Below are 21519 nucleotides of genomic sequence, written 5' to 3' on the forward strand. Positions count from 1 at the left end.
TTTTGGGTCCTACTCAACTGATAGATGCTGTTTCCAGTTGTATAGTCATTCTTAAGCCTGGGTTGTTCTATTTTGTTGAAATTTGACTTGAATTCCATCAATACAAAACTACTATTTTGTGTATTAAGTTTTGTATTCTTTCGAGGGCACTGGAGCCAAAACAAGCCCTATTAGGTATACCAGCCCCGGGGCTGTCAGACAGCGCTAATATCCTCATCCGATATGTATGTACAGCCACCAGATGTGAAATAGCGAAAAAATGGACTTCCCAAAATCCACCTAGTCTGAAGGAAATACAACACAGACTTGGTTCAATATATTTATTAACACAAATCCAAGCCCATAAAGGTAATACACTACATAAGTTTCTGAAAATATGGCAGGTGTATTTAGACTGGAAAACGAGGACTTATGCTCCAGATAATTGAATAATGAGGCCTACTCAAAGGTTTACATGGTTATATACAATATTTACTAATGGAATTACAGAAAGCAAATCTGACTAGGAAGATTCTTAAGCTCTTTTCTACTCCATTTATAATAGCTGGGAGGGAGTGCAGTAGGGGGAAGGGTTGGTGGGGTGACTCAGTAAAGATGTGTACTTATTGACACAACATACGTTTTCATTATGGCTGAGTTTCTGTGGTTTGTTCATGTTCATTTCGCTCATGTGATCGATATATACATGTATATTTGTGATGATGTACAAATTTTCATGAATATTTATTGTTACACACTAAAAATTTTGAATTACAAAAAAAAAAAAAAGTTTTGTATTCTCTACTTGGTGCACTAACTGAATGAATATTTGGTTTAGAACAGGGCTACAAAAATATAGATACATATTTATCAATAATGGCCAAAAACCTGAAGAAACCAAAGGCAAAAAGCAGTTTACATCATCCACTGCATGGACTCTGAAGAAGACCATGCACGCACCTTCCCCACAGTTGTCCTGTTGCTGACCCATTTTGTAGCTTCAGTTTCTGAATTATAATAACATAGAAAATGATGGCAGACAAAGACCATTCTTCTTCATCCTAGCCAGACCAGTCCAGATGCATAGGTTTTACTTCCCAGCCAGCAGATGGAGACAGAGACTTAACAGTTTTGCTGACATCACCCCTTAATAGGCTCCTGTGTTAACCTTAGCCTACCAGTATTCTCTGTCTTCAGCAGATAGCAAGCAAGCATCCCATTCTGTGAGCTGAGGCCTGATTAGACCTGATGAAGAAGACAGAAATTTGGATGGCAGCTCCTGAGGTGTGAAAGTCTTGTTACTCCCTCCCTTGGTTGAGCGCAGCTGTTGGAAAAGGGATTTTCCCAGCTATAGTCAATGGAGTTACTCCTCTTCCACCCCCCATATTTTTTCTTTCCTCTTCAATGGTGTCTCCTCCCCCTAAAAAGAAAGAAAAATGAGGTCTAAACAAGGCTCCCCTCTCTAATTTTAGCTGTGCCTGGTTCTTGCTTTTTAAGGCTGTAAAAAAAACAAAAAAAAACAAAAGTGAAAGGCAGAAGTATGGTTTGCTGTCTAAGGGACTTTGGGCTGAGGCAAGAGAGGAAGTGATGGCATCTCTTTAGGAATGCAAGAAGTTCTCTGTTTGTAGTGCATGTGGATAATGTTGTCTGACACTGGGAATGGGAAGCCTTTGTAAATTTTGCGGTGAGGAGAGGGAGACAGGGCAGCACACAAGTCGTCTGTACCATAAGGGCCACATTGATGGGGTTGTCTGCAGGTCGCTCCTGCCAGTGTGCTTGCTGTCGTGATGGGAACAGTGGCCATATTGGAATCGCGAGAAGGAAGTAGGCCAGAGCAGAGGCCTCCTGTGCCGGTTCCAGTGGCCTGGGACATTGCAGCGGTCTGGTTTGCAGCTCTTCCAGGTGGAGTTCCAAGAGGAGCAGCTCCCATTTCTTCTGATGATTTGATTCCTTCTTCTTTCTGGTCTCTATTCCCACGGAGTTTGTGAAGTGTTTGCATCAGGCCCTTTTCTATAGCGCAGAGTGCAGCTGTGGGTTTTAATCTTTTGGGACCTCTCCTCCCCTGGGAACTCCTCCTGGGAATCCAAAGCAAAAGAATGAGAAAAGAAGTAGAGGGAGGATTGAGAGGGGAGAAAATCCCTTACTTTCGGCTGTGTTGCTTGTGGACCTTAAGGTTTTAAGAGAAAGTGGTAAGGAGGGAAAGTCAGAGGAGGAATAATATTCCCTCAGGGAAGATAATTCAGCTATTGTTTGGTTGTTCCACAAAGATGAACTTTCTCCTAGAGTTTCACAGTCTCTAAGAACACTGGACACAGCAAAAATGAATGACTCCTATCCTTTTTTTTTTTTTTTTTTTTTTTATATTGTTAATGCAGAACAAGACCTGATAATGTCATGTTTAAAACCAGTCAAAGCGTTTCTGTGGTATAGATAAGGGTTTGATCTCTGTGTAATGGGATGTCCCAGAGTTAAGCTTCTGGCGAAGCTGTATCCCTCCTAGCTCAGAAAAGGGAAAAGGTGGTATTTTTTCAAGTGGATACACTCAATTGTGCTGTCACTAGGATGACCACTATACCTTTGGAAGGGGGCCCTGCCCTCAAGATAGGAAGATAGGGGCTGCTGGTTTGGTGCTGTAGACTGCTGTGCACAGTGGTATTGTTGCTAGGACACATACAGGCACATACAGAAAGTGTCTTACAATGTACGGGGATGATCCTGGAAAATGCAGCTGAGATGGTACTGGAGGTGGCTTTTTTGGAGAATGCCTCATATGAATTGGTCCAGTCTTCGGCTAGAAGTATGGCTTCCATTATAGATGCCTGTCATTTGCTGTGGCTATGTAACTGATCAGTGGTTTCGGTTTCCAGGGCAAGATGGACCAAACATTCCTTCTAGAGAAATCTTATTTTTGGAGATTTAGAAAAGCTGATGAAAGCATGGGGATAAACGAAAGTTCACAGATTGCCCGAAGACAATCATAAGAGAGCACTATGATAAGCTTCAGCTTGGAGCCGCTTTAGGGGGTTCCAGGCTTGTGAAATCAGGGAAGTTGGCAAATGGCCAGCAGTCTAAACCCTTTAGTAGAGTCCAGTCCTTTCAGAACTCCCAAGAAGGGAGGTAAGAATGGAGTCTTGTGGCAGTCTGGAAGTTGTCGGACCTTCTAGTGAAAGTATAGGAGACCATTCTCCAGTACAAATGCTAGGCAGGCTGTTGTCAGCTTTTTACCAGAAGTGGGTCCACATTACGTTGAATCAGTGGGTCTTAGGAGTTGTCAGGTATGGCTGTACTCTGGAGTTTTTCCCATCCTTTCTTCAGACACTTTATGGTTTCCCATTGTCAGTCTCTTCATAAGGGGAAGCCATATGGATTGACATTTTTGTATGGCTGCTGCATATAGGGGTGGTGATTCAAATTCTGAACTTTCAATGGGGTCAGGGTTGAACTCAATTTACTTTGTGGTACCAACGGCTGGAGTACTTTTTCATCCTATTCAACAAGGCTCTGAAGATGTTCCACTCAAGGATGGACACTTTGAAGTTGGTTATGATATGACAAGGAAAATTCATATCATCATTATATCTTTTAAGTACCATGGCTTATTGCAATGCTGTATGGATAGGCCTATCCAAAAGCTATGTGAGAGCCATACAGCTTCTACAGAACAATGTCTTTGGAGCAACCAACCTATTGAGGCAAGGTTGAAATTTTAAGGAAACTGTTGGCCGTGATAACCTTGGATATCTGGGTGCTCTAGATTATAAAGGAGTGTTGCAGATTACAGATTCAGAATCCCACTAAATTGTCTTCTGAAGGGGTTTTCCATTCCTCTGGCCATAAGGAATTGCTGCAAATGGAGCTCTCCTCCTTTCAGGCCAGAGTGGTTGAACCTGTTCCACCAAAGAAAGGAGGGAGAGGATTTTAATGCAAGTACTTCCTGGTAGCTAAGAAGATACCATCTTATCCTGGACCTAAGGGCCTTGAACAAATTTCTCTTCAAGAAAAGATTCAATATGAATTCTCTTAGCACCATTTTTCCTCTTCTAAATAAAGGAGGCTGTTTATGCTCTCTTGACTTCAAGGATGTATACATCCATATAGAGATATATCTCAGTCACAACAAGTATCTCATATTTGTGGTAGGTAATTTCCACCTCTAGTACTGTGTATTGCTTTTTGGCCTAGCATCAGTGGTATGGATTTTCATGTCTTTCGCTACTTGGCCTGTTGGCTGGTCAAGGAGCACATCTTGGGCCAAGGTGAGAAAATCTATGTTCTAAGCTTCAACAGCAAGAGGAAATGTGGAAAAAAGGATTCACACTCACAAAGAGGGGAGTAGCTGGCTTGTTACGGCAGTTACTACCCCAAATCAAATAAGCCTGATACTTCACTTTCAATGCATATACAGCATAGTTCTCTGCTTCAACGGCATGGGAGAAGACTTATACGTCACGCATATCCAGCATAGCTCCCTGCTTCAACGGCAGGGGCGAAGAAAAACAACCAATAAGGGCTAATAACATAGTCTGGGTAAAACAAATAAGCATGGGTGCAGCTTGCTTATTGCGGCGGCTACTACCCCAAACTAATCAAGCTAGATATTTCACTTGGATGCAGCTCCATCACTGCTCTCTACATTAAAGGTGGGGATGGAAGGGAAATAGAACCAAGAGCTAAGAGAAACAGATAAGTATGAGAGAAAATATGTGTGAAGCTTGCTGGGCAGACTAGATGGGCCATTTGGTCTTCTTCTGCCGTCATTTCTATGTTTCTATGTTTAATATCATCTGGAAGCTAAGGTGGCTGAGGTTTATCATAAATTACCCAAATTCCATTCTGAGCCAATCATTTTAATTAGAGTTTCAGAGCTCTACTAGGCACAGTTTGGTGAAAGCCAAACTCCCCACCAACAGGATCACAGAATTAGTGCCCATGGTGAAGGAATGTTGCAGAGTTAGCAGTATAAGAAATATAAACTCCATCTATTGATAAATTAAATATCAAGGTATAACTGAGTTTATTAATTTAGAGTAAAGGTGCTTTGTTTATCTAAATATATATTGGGGTTTATCAATTATAATTGATTCAGTTTCCAAAAACTGTGTAGCAGTTATCACTGATAACACAATAGATATTCAGGAATTTAAGAAGATAGAACAAAAGACATTTCAAATCATATTCAGGGGAAATATTCAGCCACTGGCTAGCTTATCCGGCTAATTTTAGGACTGTTTTGTGGCACCCAGCTAAATATCAGAGTTAGCTGGATGACTTAACTCCACCCCAGAATGCCCATGGAACACTCCTACATTATCTGGCTACATTTCAGTCGGATAACGAGTCAGCTAAATTTTAGCTGGATAAATGGCAGAAATATTCAAGTCTGCATTTAGCTGGATAACTCAAGTTATCCAGCTAAATGCCCCTGAATATGGACCCCCTCAATGTGTTAAACTCTGTGACGATGTTTATTGATCAAATTAATCAAATCTCATCAGATTGCTATTTTAAAAGAACTAAATAACTTCACAGATTATTTTAATTAGAATATTCTTGAACTAGGGAAACCTCATTGTGTTCTGGATGCATCTATGAAACTGCTGAAGAATTTGGGTCTCTTATTAGGTTAGAAGACAGCCAGCACAAGCAAGTAGCATTTATTGGAGGTCTGGCAACACATTAAACAACACTGGAACCCGAGTTTTTGGTTCCTGTCTCCTCACATAGACTGGCAGCAAGGGAGATGAAGCAGGGACCGCACTCAAGAAAAAGTAGTTTCTGATATGGTTTATCAAAAGACAGGCAGATTGTGGCTAGATGCCTTTCTTCTTGTCCCTTTTTATTAACAATATAGATGCATATTCGATGTGTGTATGAATATGCAGTGACTCGCATTAAAAGATGTGATTGGTTTTAGATGACTGCATATTTTGGAAATCTTCTAAGATAAGTAAATCAATCATTGTCTGAACCCTTTGTTTAAGATGAGGTCAAAGGTAGTCAGTTTGGCATCTTAAAACAGTTTATTGCAGTTTAGGCACTTATTGTTGGAAGCGCATGCAACAGTATATTAGCAAGAGTCCATAATGTTTTGCAGCATCTTCTATCTTCTTTGGTTCAGAGAATGCAGTTCCTTTAATTATGGATTTTGAGATGTCTCTACAGCAGACATGTTGAGAACATTAAGCTACTGCAAGTTGAGAATGTTAAGCCATATGGCTTCAATGGTTCATATCACCCCCATGAACCAAATACTTCGGCTTCACACCCAGGACCATTTGTCTATCCAGGAAATGAGGTATTCATATCTTCTGCAACTAGAGGCATTAATGAACACACTAAATGTTTTCAGAGATTTGATGACCAACAGAATTGTCCTGGTTCAAATAATGGTGTAGTGAACAAGCAAGAAAAAACAAGATTATTCTCCTGTTTGAAGAGATAACACTAAGAACAACATACTTGTGGTTAACTGGATTGCAGGTCTCAAGGAAAAGGGGCTATCCATATGTATATGTACAGTGCTGCATACATCTGGTATGCGCTATACCAGGGGTCGCCAATTCTGATCTTCAAGAGCCCCAGATCAGCCAAGTTTTCAGGATATCCATAGTGAATATGCATGAAATATATTTCATACAGTGGAGGCAGTGCATGCAAAAAGACTAAGATAATCCATACTGGATCAGACCAAGAGTCCACCAAGCCCAGTATCCTGTTTCCTGGCCAATCCAAGTCATAAGTACCTGGCAAGTACCCAAACATTAGATAAATCACAAGCTACTATTGCTTATTAATTACCATAATAGCAGTTTATGGATTTTTCCTCTAGGAACTTATCCAAACCTTTTTTAAACCCAGATACACTAACTGCTGTAACCACATACTCTAGCAATGAATCCAGAGCTTAACGAAACGCTGAGTGAAAAAGAAATTTCTTTGATTTGTTTTAAATGAGCTACTTGCTAATTTCATGGAGTGCCCCCTGGGCCTTCTATTATCTGAGAGAGTAAATAACAGATTTATATTAACTTGTTCAAGTCCATTCATGATTTTATAGACTTGCAAATCAATGGTATGCAAATTCATTGTGGAAATCCTGAAAACCTGGCCTGTTTGTGGCCCTCGTGGACTAGAATTGGCCACCCCTGTGCTATACAAATTGTGATGATGATGATGATCCTAGACTCCCATGAGTGGTCCCTGGATCAGAATGTGATGGACAAGATATTTCTTAAATGGAATGCACCTGAGGTAAATCCATTCACAGTTTTGCTGAATAGCAAGGTTCAGAAATTCTGTGCCAGGAGAAGATCACAAGAAAGCCCACTGTCAGACACCTCCCTTCACTGGTGTGCTGGTCTTCTCTATGCATGTCTTACTATTTCCCTTTTTGCAGAAACCTTATTAAATCTTAAGAAAAGCCTAGGGTAACTATGATCTGCCTAGTTCTTAGCTGACCAACCCCAAGATCCACTAATGTAGGTAAATCTACCAAAGACACATTCAAAAACCCACATTCACAATTTTTTATATATTTTTTTCTTTCTTCTCTTCTTCTATATGCTTATGTCCCAAAATCGGGTCACAAACGTTTTTCCAATTATTCCTTCCAGACAAAAATTCCTTTCTACAAGAAAGTTTTTAAAGAGGAAAGCGGTTGTTTCATAAACTTTTAAAGTTACCATCCAGGTTAACTTTATTCCTGATTTAATCACAAACAACCACCATCCCCCTATATTTTGTTTACTATTTATTTAAAAACATTTTTTATAAATTTTTTTTTAAATTCATTAAATTTTGTCAAAAATGAATTCTTATCAAAAACAATGGGAAAGTCTACCGCTACCAAAAATAACTCTTCATTCTTCTTAAAATGAGAAATTTGAGAAATTTAAACAGTTCCCTTCATTATGCACATTCTCAAACAATGACCCAAAGTGTACTTAGCTTAACTCCATCCACATTATTAAACACTGAGGCACCAGTCCACAGCAGCATGTTAGCCTGACATGGCCAGGTTTCGAAGGAATTCTTCATCAGGGGAAAGAAGCTTGCCCACCGCTCATCTCAGCTCAAAGTTGTTATCCATAAATCTTGTTCTTTTATTTCGTAATTTCAAACCGCACGCTCAGCGTTGCATATATCCTTCTTAAAAATGGCGAAGCTGAGGCAAATGTTTCCAGTCCTTCAAGAGTTATATCCATTAAGAAACCAGCAGGCAAGTCATTGACTTTGATTTTGTAGAACCAGATCATAATGCTTTATCCAAGCATCCATTTGCTAGCCAGTGTTTTGCAACCAAGGCAAACCTACATTAACAAAAATATCATGTGGAACACTAACCTCTGCAGAGCAGGCAATACAGATTTGAAAAGGACTCTGAGCTAGGGAAGCACTGAAAGCCTCACCAATCTCATCCAAATTTTAAAACAAAAAGAGAGAGTATGGAGACACACAGGAACCCATCACAATGGACCAGTTTCCTTTATATACAAGTGTAGGAGAAGGGAAAAGTCAATATGGTGTGAGTAGCCAGATCGATTACTTACCTTGGCTGCTGCACGTGACTGCCAGAGCTCCTAAAATGCTGCAGCTTCCAATACTCAATGAGTAACTTTTAGTGCATGCTGTGTCCATCTTTTTCAGCCGGGGGATAAGACAGGCTGAAAGGACTCAAAGGAGAGGCTGCGGAGGGGGAGGGGGGGAGAGAGAGTATGTGTAATGTGTATCCATGCCCAGCATGCTGCTCTTTAATTCCTACACTCTGAAGCTCATGCTGTAACAAGGAGAAACATGCTTGACACTAGGTTCTCAGCCACTGCTGCTGTCTTTTGTTGCTGTGAGGTGCTGAGAGCAGAACCCAGGTGCAATTCTCGATTTGAGCATCAAGAAATGGTGACTTTTGCGTGACACACTTGATTAGGCTGGTCAGGAAACACTGCTCTAGGTCTCATAGCTTGGATGTTAACTGGATGTTAATGTGTTCTTATGAATTCTATGATATTTTTCATGTCCTCCTGGCTTCCCGGAAAGTATCCATCAGGATATCTTATGAATTCAAAGAATTCAAATAGAGAAGGTTTGCCATGTTTTGAGGGAAAAGGCTCTGAATACCTTCTCTTGTTCCACATAAGAACTGCTTGCATACCTTCTATATCTTTCAGAGTCTGGCCTCAAAACTAACTCTGTTAAGGTGTACTATAATGTGTTCTGGAGTGAAGTATTTGCCTTGAGGTTCGGATCACACAAAATGCACTAGGAAAATAATAACACTGACTACAGCTTATGTGAAACTATGAAAAGCTATGTTCTCTCTATAATATATGCACAAAACCAAATGCTTATGAGAACTCTTAGGAACAAATAACAAACAAAACAAATTATAATGCAGTACTGGAGACTCTGGGTCTTTTCTCTTGGTTCTGCTCTGGTCAGCAGTCCCGCCCATCCTACCTTGCATCTATATATTATATCCTTGGCTGGAGCATGCTCAAAACCATTTGCTTTGTTCTAACTCCTGAGGTTTTGCCAGAATAATTAATAAGGAAAAACTACTGCGTGTGTTCTCTGGAATGGTCGCCATATTATCCAGACATTCTCCCTCACATGGGTGTGACCACTAGCTCTTTCATTTTTTTCTAAACCTAACCAAAAATTACCATATGTATCACTAATGCTGTGTCTCAGGTATCAAGTAATAACTACTGTTAAATCACTATAGAAAGGATCTGTCTATAATCTTTTTAATAGATTAATTTTACCAAACCTCATCTGGGTATAAGCCTGGTGTTTTCAGCTTCAACTTTAGCAAACTACTTGTGCTGCGCTTCGAAGTCAAGATTTAATTCTGAATCTGATAGCTGGCTTTAAATAAGTGGTGTTCTTATACTTTTAATTAAGTCCTATCACCATTTTGTGTGTGACCTTGAAGCTTGCAGACTTCAAGTTAAGCGAAGGGAGGATTGTATAGGCTGTGAGGTGTTCCAGGCTGTTTCTAGTAAAGAAGGGGGGAAGGGGGAAGCTGTGGATAAAAGGGGGGGGGGAGGAACGGGACTGTGAAGAGGGGATAGGTGACAGCCCAGAAGTTCTTTTTGATGCTTACAGCATTGTACATGCTGTGTGTGTATTTTTCCAACAAGCTACACCCTTGTACATAATAATGGAGTCTAAGTTGTACTTTCTGTAATTTCCTCCTTCTCCATTTCTACCACTCTTAACAGACTTGTACTAGGGGGAAAAAGGTGGGGGCTAGAGGGACAATGAAGCAAGAACTGCAACACAGTATGTTTCTCAGTGACCACAAAACTGCATGAAATAAATGTAACTCATTATAAACAAATCATAACTATATGACAATATTTCTTTCTCATAAGGGACTCGCATGATATACCTTCCACAAGCCTGTTCCTACCCACTAATATAGGTACCCTCAGTGCAGTTGGTGCTTTTTAACAAATATGTACAATGTATTTATTTGCATATATTTCTTTTTTGCCTATCTGTTTTAGTTCAGGACAAAGTACACATTGTTCTGCATAAAACATAAAAAACCATTAAAAATAATGCAAAATTATAAAAAATCATAACACACAAAAGGAGACATTATGACAAATGACTTAAGCCACCCTACATATGCAAAGATATAAACAATAGCAAATTATCTTTTCATAAAAATTACAAATGTCTACTCAAAATAGACAACATAACTAATCCAATGTACAACATGCTATCAAAATGTTAAAATATAAAGCCAGGCTAGAAACTAAACTATAAACATTCTTACGTCATCCAAATTCTCTCATAAAAAAGCCAAGTTTTGACTACCTGCTAGGACATCAGATAAGCAATATTTAAACAATATATTAAAGTATTTGAGAAAGTTGTAATTAATATTAAATTCTGCAATTAGGATTCTCAGTATAAGTATCTGTATGGTCATGTTATTCCTTCACTGCTTACTGTTACCTTTTGCTGCCTATTTAAAATGCTTTGCTTAGCATTCAAAGCCCTGTATAATACTGGCCCAGTTTATTTAGAGAAACTATTGAAACATTGTATTCCATCAAGAGCTTTATCCTCTGCAAATGAGGGCCTTTTATCATCACTTTCATTGGAAGAATTTTGCTTGTTTAGAACAAGTAGACTCTTCATTTGCAGTACCTGCACTTTGGAACTCTGTTCTGAAAGAGATAAAGTTAACAGTTAATTTAAAAACAAAAAAGGGTTTTCTAAAAAAAATTGACTACTTTTGCATAGTCAAATGTGAATCTTTATGCAAAATTGTCACAGAATTTTGAAAAATCTGCCACCGAATTTACTAACTTGTTGCAGAATCTTGTAAAATGTGCCCCAGGAAACCTGGAGTTCTGTCTATACTGTACTTTTCTTAGACAGATGTCACTCAATTCTTTAACTTTTCTGAATCCTCTCTCTATAGTTCCTGAAGATAATGTTAAATCCAAAGGGGTAAATTTTATAAAAGTACGCCCGTGCGTACTTTTGTTCGCGCACCAGGCACAAACAAAAGTGCGCCGGATTTTAAAATCCTTTAAAATCCGGGGTCAGCGCGCGCAAGGCTGCCCAAAATCGGCAGCCTGCGCGCGCCGAGCCATGCAGCCTGCCTCCGAGGCCGCTCCGAAATCGGAGCGGCCTCGGAGGGAACTTTCCTTCCACCCCCCCCCGCACCTTCCCCCTAACTAACCCACCCCCCGGCCCTAACTAATTCTCCCCCCCTACCTTTATCGCGAAAGTTATGCCTGCTGGCTGCCGGCCCCCCAAACGCCCCCGATGACTCTCCGGCCCCGACATGCCCCCCCGCCGTGCCCCGATGATGCGCCGGCCGCAACACACCCCCGACATGCCCCCCCAGGAAAGCCCCGGGACTTACAAGCGTCCCGGGGCTTGCGCGTGCCGCCGAGCCTATGCAAGATAGGCTCGGCGCACGAAGGGGGGGTTTGGGGTAGATTTTTGGGGGTTACGCGCGTTACCCTTTGAAAATCTACCCCAAATCTTTTTGCCATTTAGCCAACAATATTGCATGTTTGGTTGGGAAGATTATCTGTCACATTTTTGCATAAATTGAAGATAGAGAAATCAAAGAAGGACAAAAAAAAGACAAAGGAAGAAGATTACTACCTTCTCAATGAATCAATATGACATGCCTTCAAAAAAAGCAAAGAAGTCCTTATTGTTAAGGACAAATTCTTCATTTGTTGGAAAGAGCATATTGTGCTCCGATTTGGAATGAAAAAATGTTGCAAGATTGCACTATTCCTTTGCTATATATATCAAATGCTTTAACCTGGGCTCTAAGCAAAACGTATGAGCCTTGCCTATACCATAAGTATTATATACTTATTTATTATTTGTTTGATTTATATTCTGCTTTTTTAGGTACTTCAAAGTGGATTACATTCAGGTACTTTAGGTATGTCTCTGTCTCCAGAGGGCTCACAATCTAAGTTTGTACCTTAGGCCAGTGGTTCTCAAGCTTTTTTCTATCAGGAAACACCTGAGAGATGACGCTCACGTGCGTGTCACACTGAACACATGACCAACATGGGACTTAATATAGGCATATGCTCTGCATCCACAGGTGTCCCCCACTTCTTAACAGTGAGTACAGACTAGAACTAAGACATTTCCCTGTACAACTCACGATACAAAAAAAGATATTCTGATTCTGGTGTCATCTTAATAACAGCATCACAAACTCCCTCTACTACCAGGTGCATTGTAAAATGATACAAACAAACCCCACTCTGTACATGTCTATCAAACCTGCCATACCTCAGCAGCACTAACTCCAAGAAATGAAACAGCAGTAGCCCTACCGTTGAAAAGACAGCAATTCACCACCAGTGCAATATAATATTGAGAAAATACAACAAATAAGGCTGATACAAATCTCTAGTAAAGTACCTCATCTCAATCACATACACACAGAATACAGACAGACCTGCCTTCACCGAATATAGAATAAAAGACCACAAATTATAAATGTGAAGCAAAACCTGGAATGGAAACCCCAAGACCACCTTCTGCATGAAATGCAAAACTGGAGATTCGAAACAAAAATATATTTCCTCCTCCACTTAGCAAAGTCCAAAGACAAAAGAAATGCATTTTCTCAAACTGACAAAGCATGACCCTTGTACCTAGGCACTCCCCTCCATGCCCCATCACCCCTCCATGCCCCATCATCCTTCACTTCTCCCAACTACTCAATCATCCCTTCACATGCTCATATCCCTGCCAACATTCTCGACACCCCGTACCCCACTTCCTCTCCCCCGTGCTCCTCTCGTCCCTGTTCCACTCTTTCTGCCCTTCCCTATCTGCCCACCTCTTTCTGCTCAGCATCCCCCAATTCCCGCTCCCCTCTCCCCCAACCTAGCCACCCCACAGCTTCGCTTTTCCACTTCCATCTCTCTTCCCTGCCCAGCAGCTCCCAACTCCTCCCTCCTCCACCTCTCCCTACCCAGCAACCCCAACCTCCTTTCCCCCACCCCTGACTCCCTATCTCCCCTTGCCTTCCTTCCCAGTAGACTCTTGCACTCCTATTTTCCTATGCCTTCCTGCCCAGTACATTTCCCACTCCTCCTCGATTCCAGCCAGCAGAAAAGACTTGTCCAATCTAGAGTCTCCCGCACTCTTTATCTTGCAGCAGATGAGGGCAAGAAGCATTAAGGAGAGAAAGATGAGAAGGCAGCAGCAGCAGATCTACAGAGCATGTTCCTTTCTCCCTTATGCTCCTACTTTCACATCCAGGCTCCATAGGGTGAAGAGAGCATCAGCAGCCTCACTGCAAGGCCAGGCAGAGGAAGATAAAGTTGATGTCCTTCCGGGCCCATATGAACAGGAGTTGGTGATATTGCGCTTTGATCTGGGTGAAGGAGGAATGAACAATCTCCCCCTGGCCAGGAAGAGGAGACGAAAGCAAGAGTTGCTTCCTGTCATACCCAATAAAAGAGAAGTCAGCCAACTCCTGCCCAGACTTGTGGGAATTATAAGCTTTGCCAGCAAGCCATTTCATCAGGGTTTAAACACTAACTTCCCTTCTCCCTGACCTTTGCCTGAATAAAAGCATCACTTGTGCTTAAGCCTCTCTGCCTAGGAAAGGATACCTGACTGTCATGTATTTCTCTAGCTTATAATTAATCCTGATTGCCTGAAATAAGGGCTGGGTGTTCCCTAGTCAGAGGCAGGACAAAGTCAGGAGGTATAGATTTCAGCAGCCAATGAAATGATCCATACACCCCCCCTGAGCCAAGCCAATAGTGTGGTAGTACGTCTGTTGCTATGTGGAAAGGAACCAATCATGTAATGACACATCATCTGCCTTTGTATGAATGTACAATAAAGGAGGACTCTGAGGTGTGCTCAGGTCTCTTGTCCCTGCCTGCCATGAAAGCTGCCTGATGCGTCTTCATTACTGCTACACAGACTGATGAGGAAAGATCAGTCTTCTGATGGCTCTGCGACTCACCTTCTGGGACTTCGCGACACACCTGTTGAGAACCACTGCCTTAAGCAATGAAGGGTGATTCAACTTGCCCAAGATCACAAGGAACAGCAGTGGGATTTGAACCCTGGCTTTCCTGGTTGGCAGCCTGCTGCTCTAACCATTAGGATACTGGTAAAAACAAAAGGGAAAATTTTACAGGATTCATCTTGCAGCTTTTCAGGCCTATCAAACTAACCAAATAACTCTGTCTTTAATGTATTTAAAAAGAGGACACTTTTTTTAGGCATTCTTAAACTAAAATAATCAAGAACACCTTATTAAGTAGGTCGTATCTGTCTATATGTGACCTTGTTTGAACTCATAAATCTACAGAAGGTTCAATATTGTTTTTTGGGATATTATGGGGGTGTGATGCCCTAGTGCTTATATTGGGGAATTCAGGGTTGACTGGAAGTCTCATGGGCAGCACGACACCCATTGACTATTGCAAATAACCCCAGATAGCTGGCAGCAGATGCACTTGGAGGCGGTTAGGAAGAGATACCTAGTACTGATGGGAGAGAATGGATGCGTAGTCTGCAGTCAGTCAGTAGGCAGAGGCCTATATACAAAAATGCCACTCCAACATGTAGACACCCAATGGGGATATACATTTATTTCTTGTTGCATGTAGAACAGGTTTCAAATTCAGAGGATAAACAACCTTTTGTTTAGTTTCTAGTGGTGTGCAGTTCTTTTAACTAATTAATCTCTGGCATATTCTGAGAATGCACACTAAATTATACTTGCCTATATCTGGGCTCATTTGGCGGTGAGATCAACTTCTTCAGGAGATATCTAATCAATTTTAATTATTTTTTTAACACTTTATGCTTTTACAATGTACATATCAAACAATAAAGCTTAATAGAAATCCAAAATGGAATGTGCAGATTATAGTACAAGAAACAAACAGAGGAAACAATAGTCCACATATATCTGTATGCAAAACCACTAAGGAACAGGACCTTTGGAACAACTTCTCATTCATAAGGAAAAAAAAATGTGCAAATAATAGGAACCACAATAAACCAACTTATTAATTTAGCACTGGAGTAGAAGCTGGTACCATAGCTATTGTGCTACCCAATAATACCTTTAATTGATTAGGCTCATAAAAAATGAACCTATTCCCATCCAATTTTATTGAACACTTAGAAGGATAATAAAGAAAAAGCTCTCCATCCAAACTATGAACAGTATCTGTTAACTGAAGAAAAGCTTTTCTCCTGTTCTGGGTTTGTCTGGAGACATCTGGAAATATTGAATTTTGTACCCCACTCCCTGTTAGCAGAAATAAAGCTTCATATTCAAATTTGTCTCAGTCTCAAGAACATGTAATCAAAAGGGTTGCCCGTTCTTCAAATGTATCATCAAATTGCTCAAGAAAATTAATCAAGTTAAATGACCCAGAAGATACTTGAGGTTTCTAAAGATTATTCCTAACTCTAGGAGGCTTCTGAGGAACAAGATAATATATCTTAGTTAAAGAAGGTATGTGATCTTCAGAGAGACATAGGACATCTTTGAAACATTTTACAATAAGCTCATGTGGGCTAATCAACGAAGTATAAAGAAAATTTTAAAAAGATTTAAGGATCTCCATCTATTTTTCAAACAGTTCAAGACATCTATGTATAATAGAACCAACTTTACTTTTAATTATTTTCAAGACATTCATTTACTGCAGTATGATGACTCACATTTACTTTTAAGAACTGTAAGATCATTTGTAAGGAAGGATTGTTTGTGTAATAATAGTTCCTTTTCCTGAATAATATATCAATATTAGAATATGAGGTTTGTGATTCTGTAGTAGCAAGAACATAACTAAATTTTATGTTTGTTTTTATTTTCTTTAGATACAATCAATCTCCTGATCTTCAGAAGCAATGGTGTTTCTGATGTGCCTTTGTCGCCTACACTTCAGAGGCACAACAATGTCAACCAGATGGTGTTTCACAAAATCAGAAATGAAGATTTAACATTTGTAAGTTTACTTAAAGCAGCTTTCATTTAATATCAGCTGTGTATCTTACATAGAAAACATAGAGTGAAATGTAATTTGGTTTCAGCTTTGTACAGATCTTCTTTGATTTTATAATCATATTTGTCGAGCTGAAGTCTGATTATATAAAGTAAACACAGGCTTTAGCCCAAATTTTCAAAGTAGATTTATGTGCACAAGTCTGCTTTGAAAATTAGCAGATATGCAAGAACTCTGGTAGCATATAGCAGGTGTGAATGTGCATTTTGATTTTCAGAAGTATGTGTGTAAATGGTTTCCTTGCCCCCAACTCTGTCCCCTGGAACTTCTTTCTAGTGCATGTAAAAGTATGCACAAAATTGTTTTGTATGTAATTTTGTATGAACAACCCTTGGACAATTTTCAAAAGCCCATTTAATGCATAGACTAGGTTTATGCATGTAAATCCTTTTGTTCGTTCAGTCCTTAGTGTGCATTCTTAATAGCTTTTCCAATTGTGGTCCTTTGTCAAGGACCATATTTATTAAAGGTACGTTCTCCATGGACAGGCAGGAGCAATATAGCTATACAAGTGGGTGATGTCATCCAATGCCACCATGACAGAAAAATGCTCTCAGAGCTCAGAAAGACCAAAGAAGTCTTTCCAAGCATGTGAAGGAATTCTTGCACTGCAGCCGCTGCATGCTTTCCTTCAGTCTTTTTTCAGCCTCTCTGTGAATGATCAGAATTGTAGCTCATCAGCTGCAAATGGTACAATATATAACATTTTACAAAACATAAAGAAGTCTCTCAACATACTGAGCTTCAAGATCACACCAAGATCAATTCACTGAAAGCAGAAAAAGAAGAAGAATACACAACATATGATGAGATTGATCTTCAAGATCTTCGGCAAAAGCTATTGGGGCTAGGAGATTTGTATGGCTAAGAGTGGAGGAGGAGCCTAGTGGTTAGAGCAGTGAGCTACAAACCAGGGAAACCAAGGTTTAAATCCTACTTTGCTCCTTGTGACTTTGTGCCTCAGGTGCAACACTTAGATTGTGAGCCCTCTGGGAGCAAGGAAATAGCTGCATGTAATCCACTTTAAAATGCCTGAAAAGTGGATTTTCCTATAGATAAGCAGGCTGAATTAGCCATGCTCTCTGGGACGTCTTCCAGGCAGCCCAACGCAGAATTTTCTCCAAGTATACAGAGCTGTGCTCTGTGCGCCTGCGTGGCTGTTCCCGCGTGAATCTCCTCATCTCGTCAGTTTTCGTTTTTCCCATGCAGTTCACAGTCGTACTCATCTTTCTCTTGCACCTTTTTTCTATCTTTTCTTCTTAAATACTTTTGTGTACCCAAAAAAGCACTAAGTGCTATCATGGCACTGAAGGCAACGGGATTTCAAATTCTGCCAATGTGGAAGAAATTATTGTCAGTCACAGACGGTCATAATTATTGCTACATTTGCCTCAGACCAGACCACGATGACGCATTCTGCCACAACTGCGGCAGGATGTCTCCATGGACCCAGAGACAAAGGGCCGAAAAACTAGAGAGAGGTTGAGGAGCGGCCCATCGGGTTCTTATGCCCTGACCTCTACCGTTCGACCCAGACCCTACTGGCTCAAAAGATGAAGACGGTCACAGGTAAGAGATCCACTTCTCTGGAGCCGCAAGTAAAACAGTTAGAAGACTCACCCAGAGACAAAAAGGGTTCCGGAGAAAAATCTTCAGAACACCCTAGTGTGTCGCAAAAATCTGTACAGGTAGCATCGGAGTCAATAAAATCTAAGCACGACACAGAGCGAATCAAGACTTATAGATCACTGAGTCACCTGACGCATGAAACTCCGACTCATCTGGCGCACAATGCGTCCAGTCGACTCAATCGACACATGACGCATCAAAACGTGCAGGATTGGAGGACCGTCATTCTAGGAAAGAAACAGTGTGTTGGCCAATGCAGGCATCTCTTACATCCAAAGACGAGCAGAAAAAGACTTCTTCGATGCCATTGAAGCATGACAAACCCAGGGACAGAGATCAGCCCAGAGGGGGCACACAGTCGCAATGGCGGCAAGACCCGCAAATAGCATTTACAGCAGAAGAGCTGGAAGTAGACTCTGATGTAGATGTTGCCAGACTAACTGACAGATCTTTCTCACCCTCGTCAAGCACTAAATTCTCAGGCCTCTCTCAGGTGTCTAAACATAAAAGGGAAAAACCTCAGCTGCAAGAGCCCTTAATAAAAAGTCACAAATCTTGCCAAGAGCCATATGTCCATTCTAGCTCACAAAGAGATCCGCACTCTGCAGTCCTTCTGGTAGTGCTGACCAAAAAAGACTCCGTTTGAAAACTAGCCTGCCACAGGAAACAGAACCACGTCCTTTTTTAAGATGGTGCCGGCCGTCCATTGCTCCAAACATGTGACAGGGCCGACCAATGGCACTGGTAGCCCCTGTCACATAGTAAGGGCAAAGGGCCACCGGTGCATTTTGATTACTGGTAGTCGAATGCCCGAGAGGGGGAGATCGCTCCCAGGACCCCCCCCCCCCCCCCCCCCCCGCTGGACCACCAGGGACTTTTTTGGCAAGCCTCGGGGGGGGGGGGTCAGGAGGGTGGGGTGGGAGGGGGTTTGTTTTTTTTTTTTCACAAAATAACACGATAAAAGTTTTCTGATCCGGGGAGTGGACTGAAATGGCCCTCCCCAGACCCGAAAACAAAACAGGGACAAAAGAAATTGTATGCACACCCCTAATTTTAATGCCAGAAAACGATTTGCTCTATAAGACGTACAGATGCCCGGGAACAGAGCCGGTTTAGCAGCCACCATTTATTTTTTTTAATTTTCCCCCTCTGAACCCTAAGTTGCGTCTTAATGGAGCAAACATACGGTACCCGGGGTAACTGTTGTGTAAAATTTGAGTGACCCTACAAGGAATCCTGCAGGCAATCTTTTTATCAAAGTTGTTAAACAAAACAAGGGGCGCATCTCTAAAATGTATAGGAGTAGTAATTTGCCACCGTAAAAGAAAGAAATGTTTACTCCAGAAATGGTGAATTGTGTCACATTTTTTTGCTAGCAGAAATAGTAATGGCAGGAACACTGAATTGGACAAGATTTTGAGAAGCATAAAGGTATTGGCAAGTGGTGTTCTAGCTATTCATGATATACTAGTGGAACGAGGAAAATGGCAGAGAAGGGCAACAAAAATGATAAAAGGGATGGATGAATCCCTTTTGAAGAAAAGGTAAACAGGTTAGGGCTCTTCAGCTTTGAAAAGAGATGGATGAGAGAAGATAGGATGGAGGTATATACAATTAAAATGTGGTATAAAATAAGTTAATAGAGAACTGTTATGTATTCAATCAAACAGTACTGAGAAAATTCCATGAAAATGTTAGCAGATTTAAAACAAATTTAAAACAGTCAATTGTTAAGATTTGGTATTTGTTGCCCAATAATAAGTTTAAAAAAGGTTTAGGTTATTGCCTGAAGTACAGGTTCATAAATAATTATTAGCCAGATAGAGCTGGGTGTCTCTGCTGCTTATTTTTGTGAGTGAGCAATATGGAAAGAACTTTCTTATTGGGATCTGGCCATGTACTTCAAGTGACCCAGACCGGCCACTGTTGGAATTAAGATGCTGGACTCAATGGACCCATAGTCAGACCCAGCTTGGCATATCATAAGTGACAATCCATCCAGAGTGCCATATTTAGAGTCTGGAAGGCATTTTATTCACTGTCACAGAATTGGCTACAGATAGATGCTATTTTTCAACTTTTCCTGGATTATGTTACATGGAAAGCTGGTAGGAAATCAAGACATTAGGACTCCAAATGAAAATGCTGTTCTCATGAAATCACAAATTCTTATTTTAAAAAGAGGATCCTATTTAAAGAAATAATTAAACCAAAGCTTATGCATACAGTGCTGTTCACAAGTCCTTTCAAAAATGGGTATAACAGTTCTCTTTGGGGTAAGGCTTCCCAAAACCTGTCCTAGGACCTTCATAGCCACTCATGTTTTCAGAGGTATCCACAATGAATTTGTATATGATGGGTCTCTAGTGCTTGCAGATTTCTCATGCATATTCACTGTGAATTTCCTAAAAACAACTGGTTGTGGTTTCCCCAAGATGAGTCTGGGAAGTCGTACAGAAGTCAGCCTTTATCTGTTTTCCTGACCAGTGTGATGAACAAAGTTATTTACTGCACCTGAGTGGTGTGAAGTGCTATTTGGAGTTTTTAACACGTGAAAGCATATTTGAAACTTGGCTCAGAAAGAGAGTAGGATTGTAGATTGAACGTCGTAGCATGCAATATTTACATCTTTGAAAGGAGATAAACCAGAGTGCATACTTGCATCATTCTTGTTTATTGCATCCATTATTTTTTTATGGGTATGGAAATGCAGGATGAAATGTGTAATACCCCCAAAAAACAGGAAATCTTATAGTAAACTGTTCTATGTATGAATCAGTCTTGATGGCATGCTTTCCAATATACTTGGCAATGATCGCTCCTGATATTTACTAATTTATATAGATATTGGAACCTAAAAATGTAATTAAAACACAGTTTTGGTATTTAGAGCAAACAAATAAAAAAAATAATGAACTAAGTGGATAAATAAAATTGAGATTGTGCCAGATTATGAATATTTCTACTATTTAAGAAATTAAGAATAAAAGTTACTCTTGCTCAAGAGATTTGTTTAGTTTTATAAAACAGTGGAAATATTAATGTGCAATTAAATTCCATTAAAAAAAAAACCGATTGCAATGTGCTTTCAGTGGAGAGTTTTCATGATTCTTAAATATTGTGCAAGTTTAATCAAAATCTTTCAGAACATTTTTTTCTTTCTTATGAATTTCCTAATTAGTCTTTTCCATGAATAAAAAAGTAGAATTGAGTATTTTTGTGTGGTGGTGTGTTGTGAAATTGTGTATTTATGATTTTTTCATTGTGAAAGCTTAACTGATTTAGTGTTCAATTCACATAAGATCTTTTAGGTCTCCAGATAGTGAATGGTGGAAATATACAAGATTTTCTCAACTTA

At 40.3% G+C, this 21519-nt stretch overlaps 1 protein-coding gene across 7 annotated transcripts in view; it reads left to right on the forward strand.

The window, feature by feature from the left end:
• The window catches only part of JAK2 (Janus kinase 2), a 419848-nt gene that overhangs the window by 227789 nt on the left and 170540 nt on the right, over positions 1 to 21519 (forward strand). For all 7 annotated transcript variants that reach the window (XR_003858317.1, XM_029613659.1, XM_029613675.1 and 4 more), the window contains 2 exons: positions 6745 to 6752; positions 16356 to 16475. Coding sequence is in view for 6 of the 7 variants with exons in the window: in XM_029613659.1 (XP_029469519.1) it covers positions 6745 to 6752; positions 16356 to 16475 (128 nt within the window). In the remaining variant the exon portion in view is untranslated. The remainder of the gene's footprint in view (positions 1 to 6744; positions 6753 to 16355; positions 16476 to 21519) is intronic.

This window comes from Rhinatrema bivittatum, chromosome 1, assembly GCF_901001135.1.
Source record: "Rhinatrema bivittatum chromosome 1, aRhiBiv1.1, whole genome shotgun sequence".
Lineage (NCBI taxonomy): Eukaryota > Metazoa > Chordata > Amphibia > Gymnophiona > Rhinatrematidae > Rhinatrema > Rhinatrema bivittatum.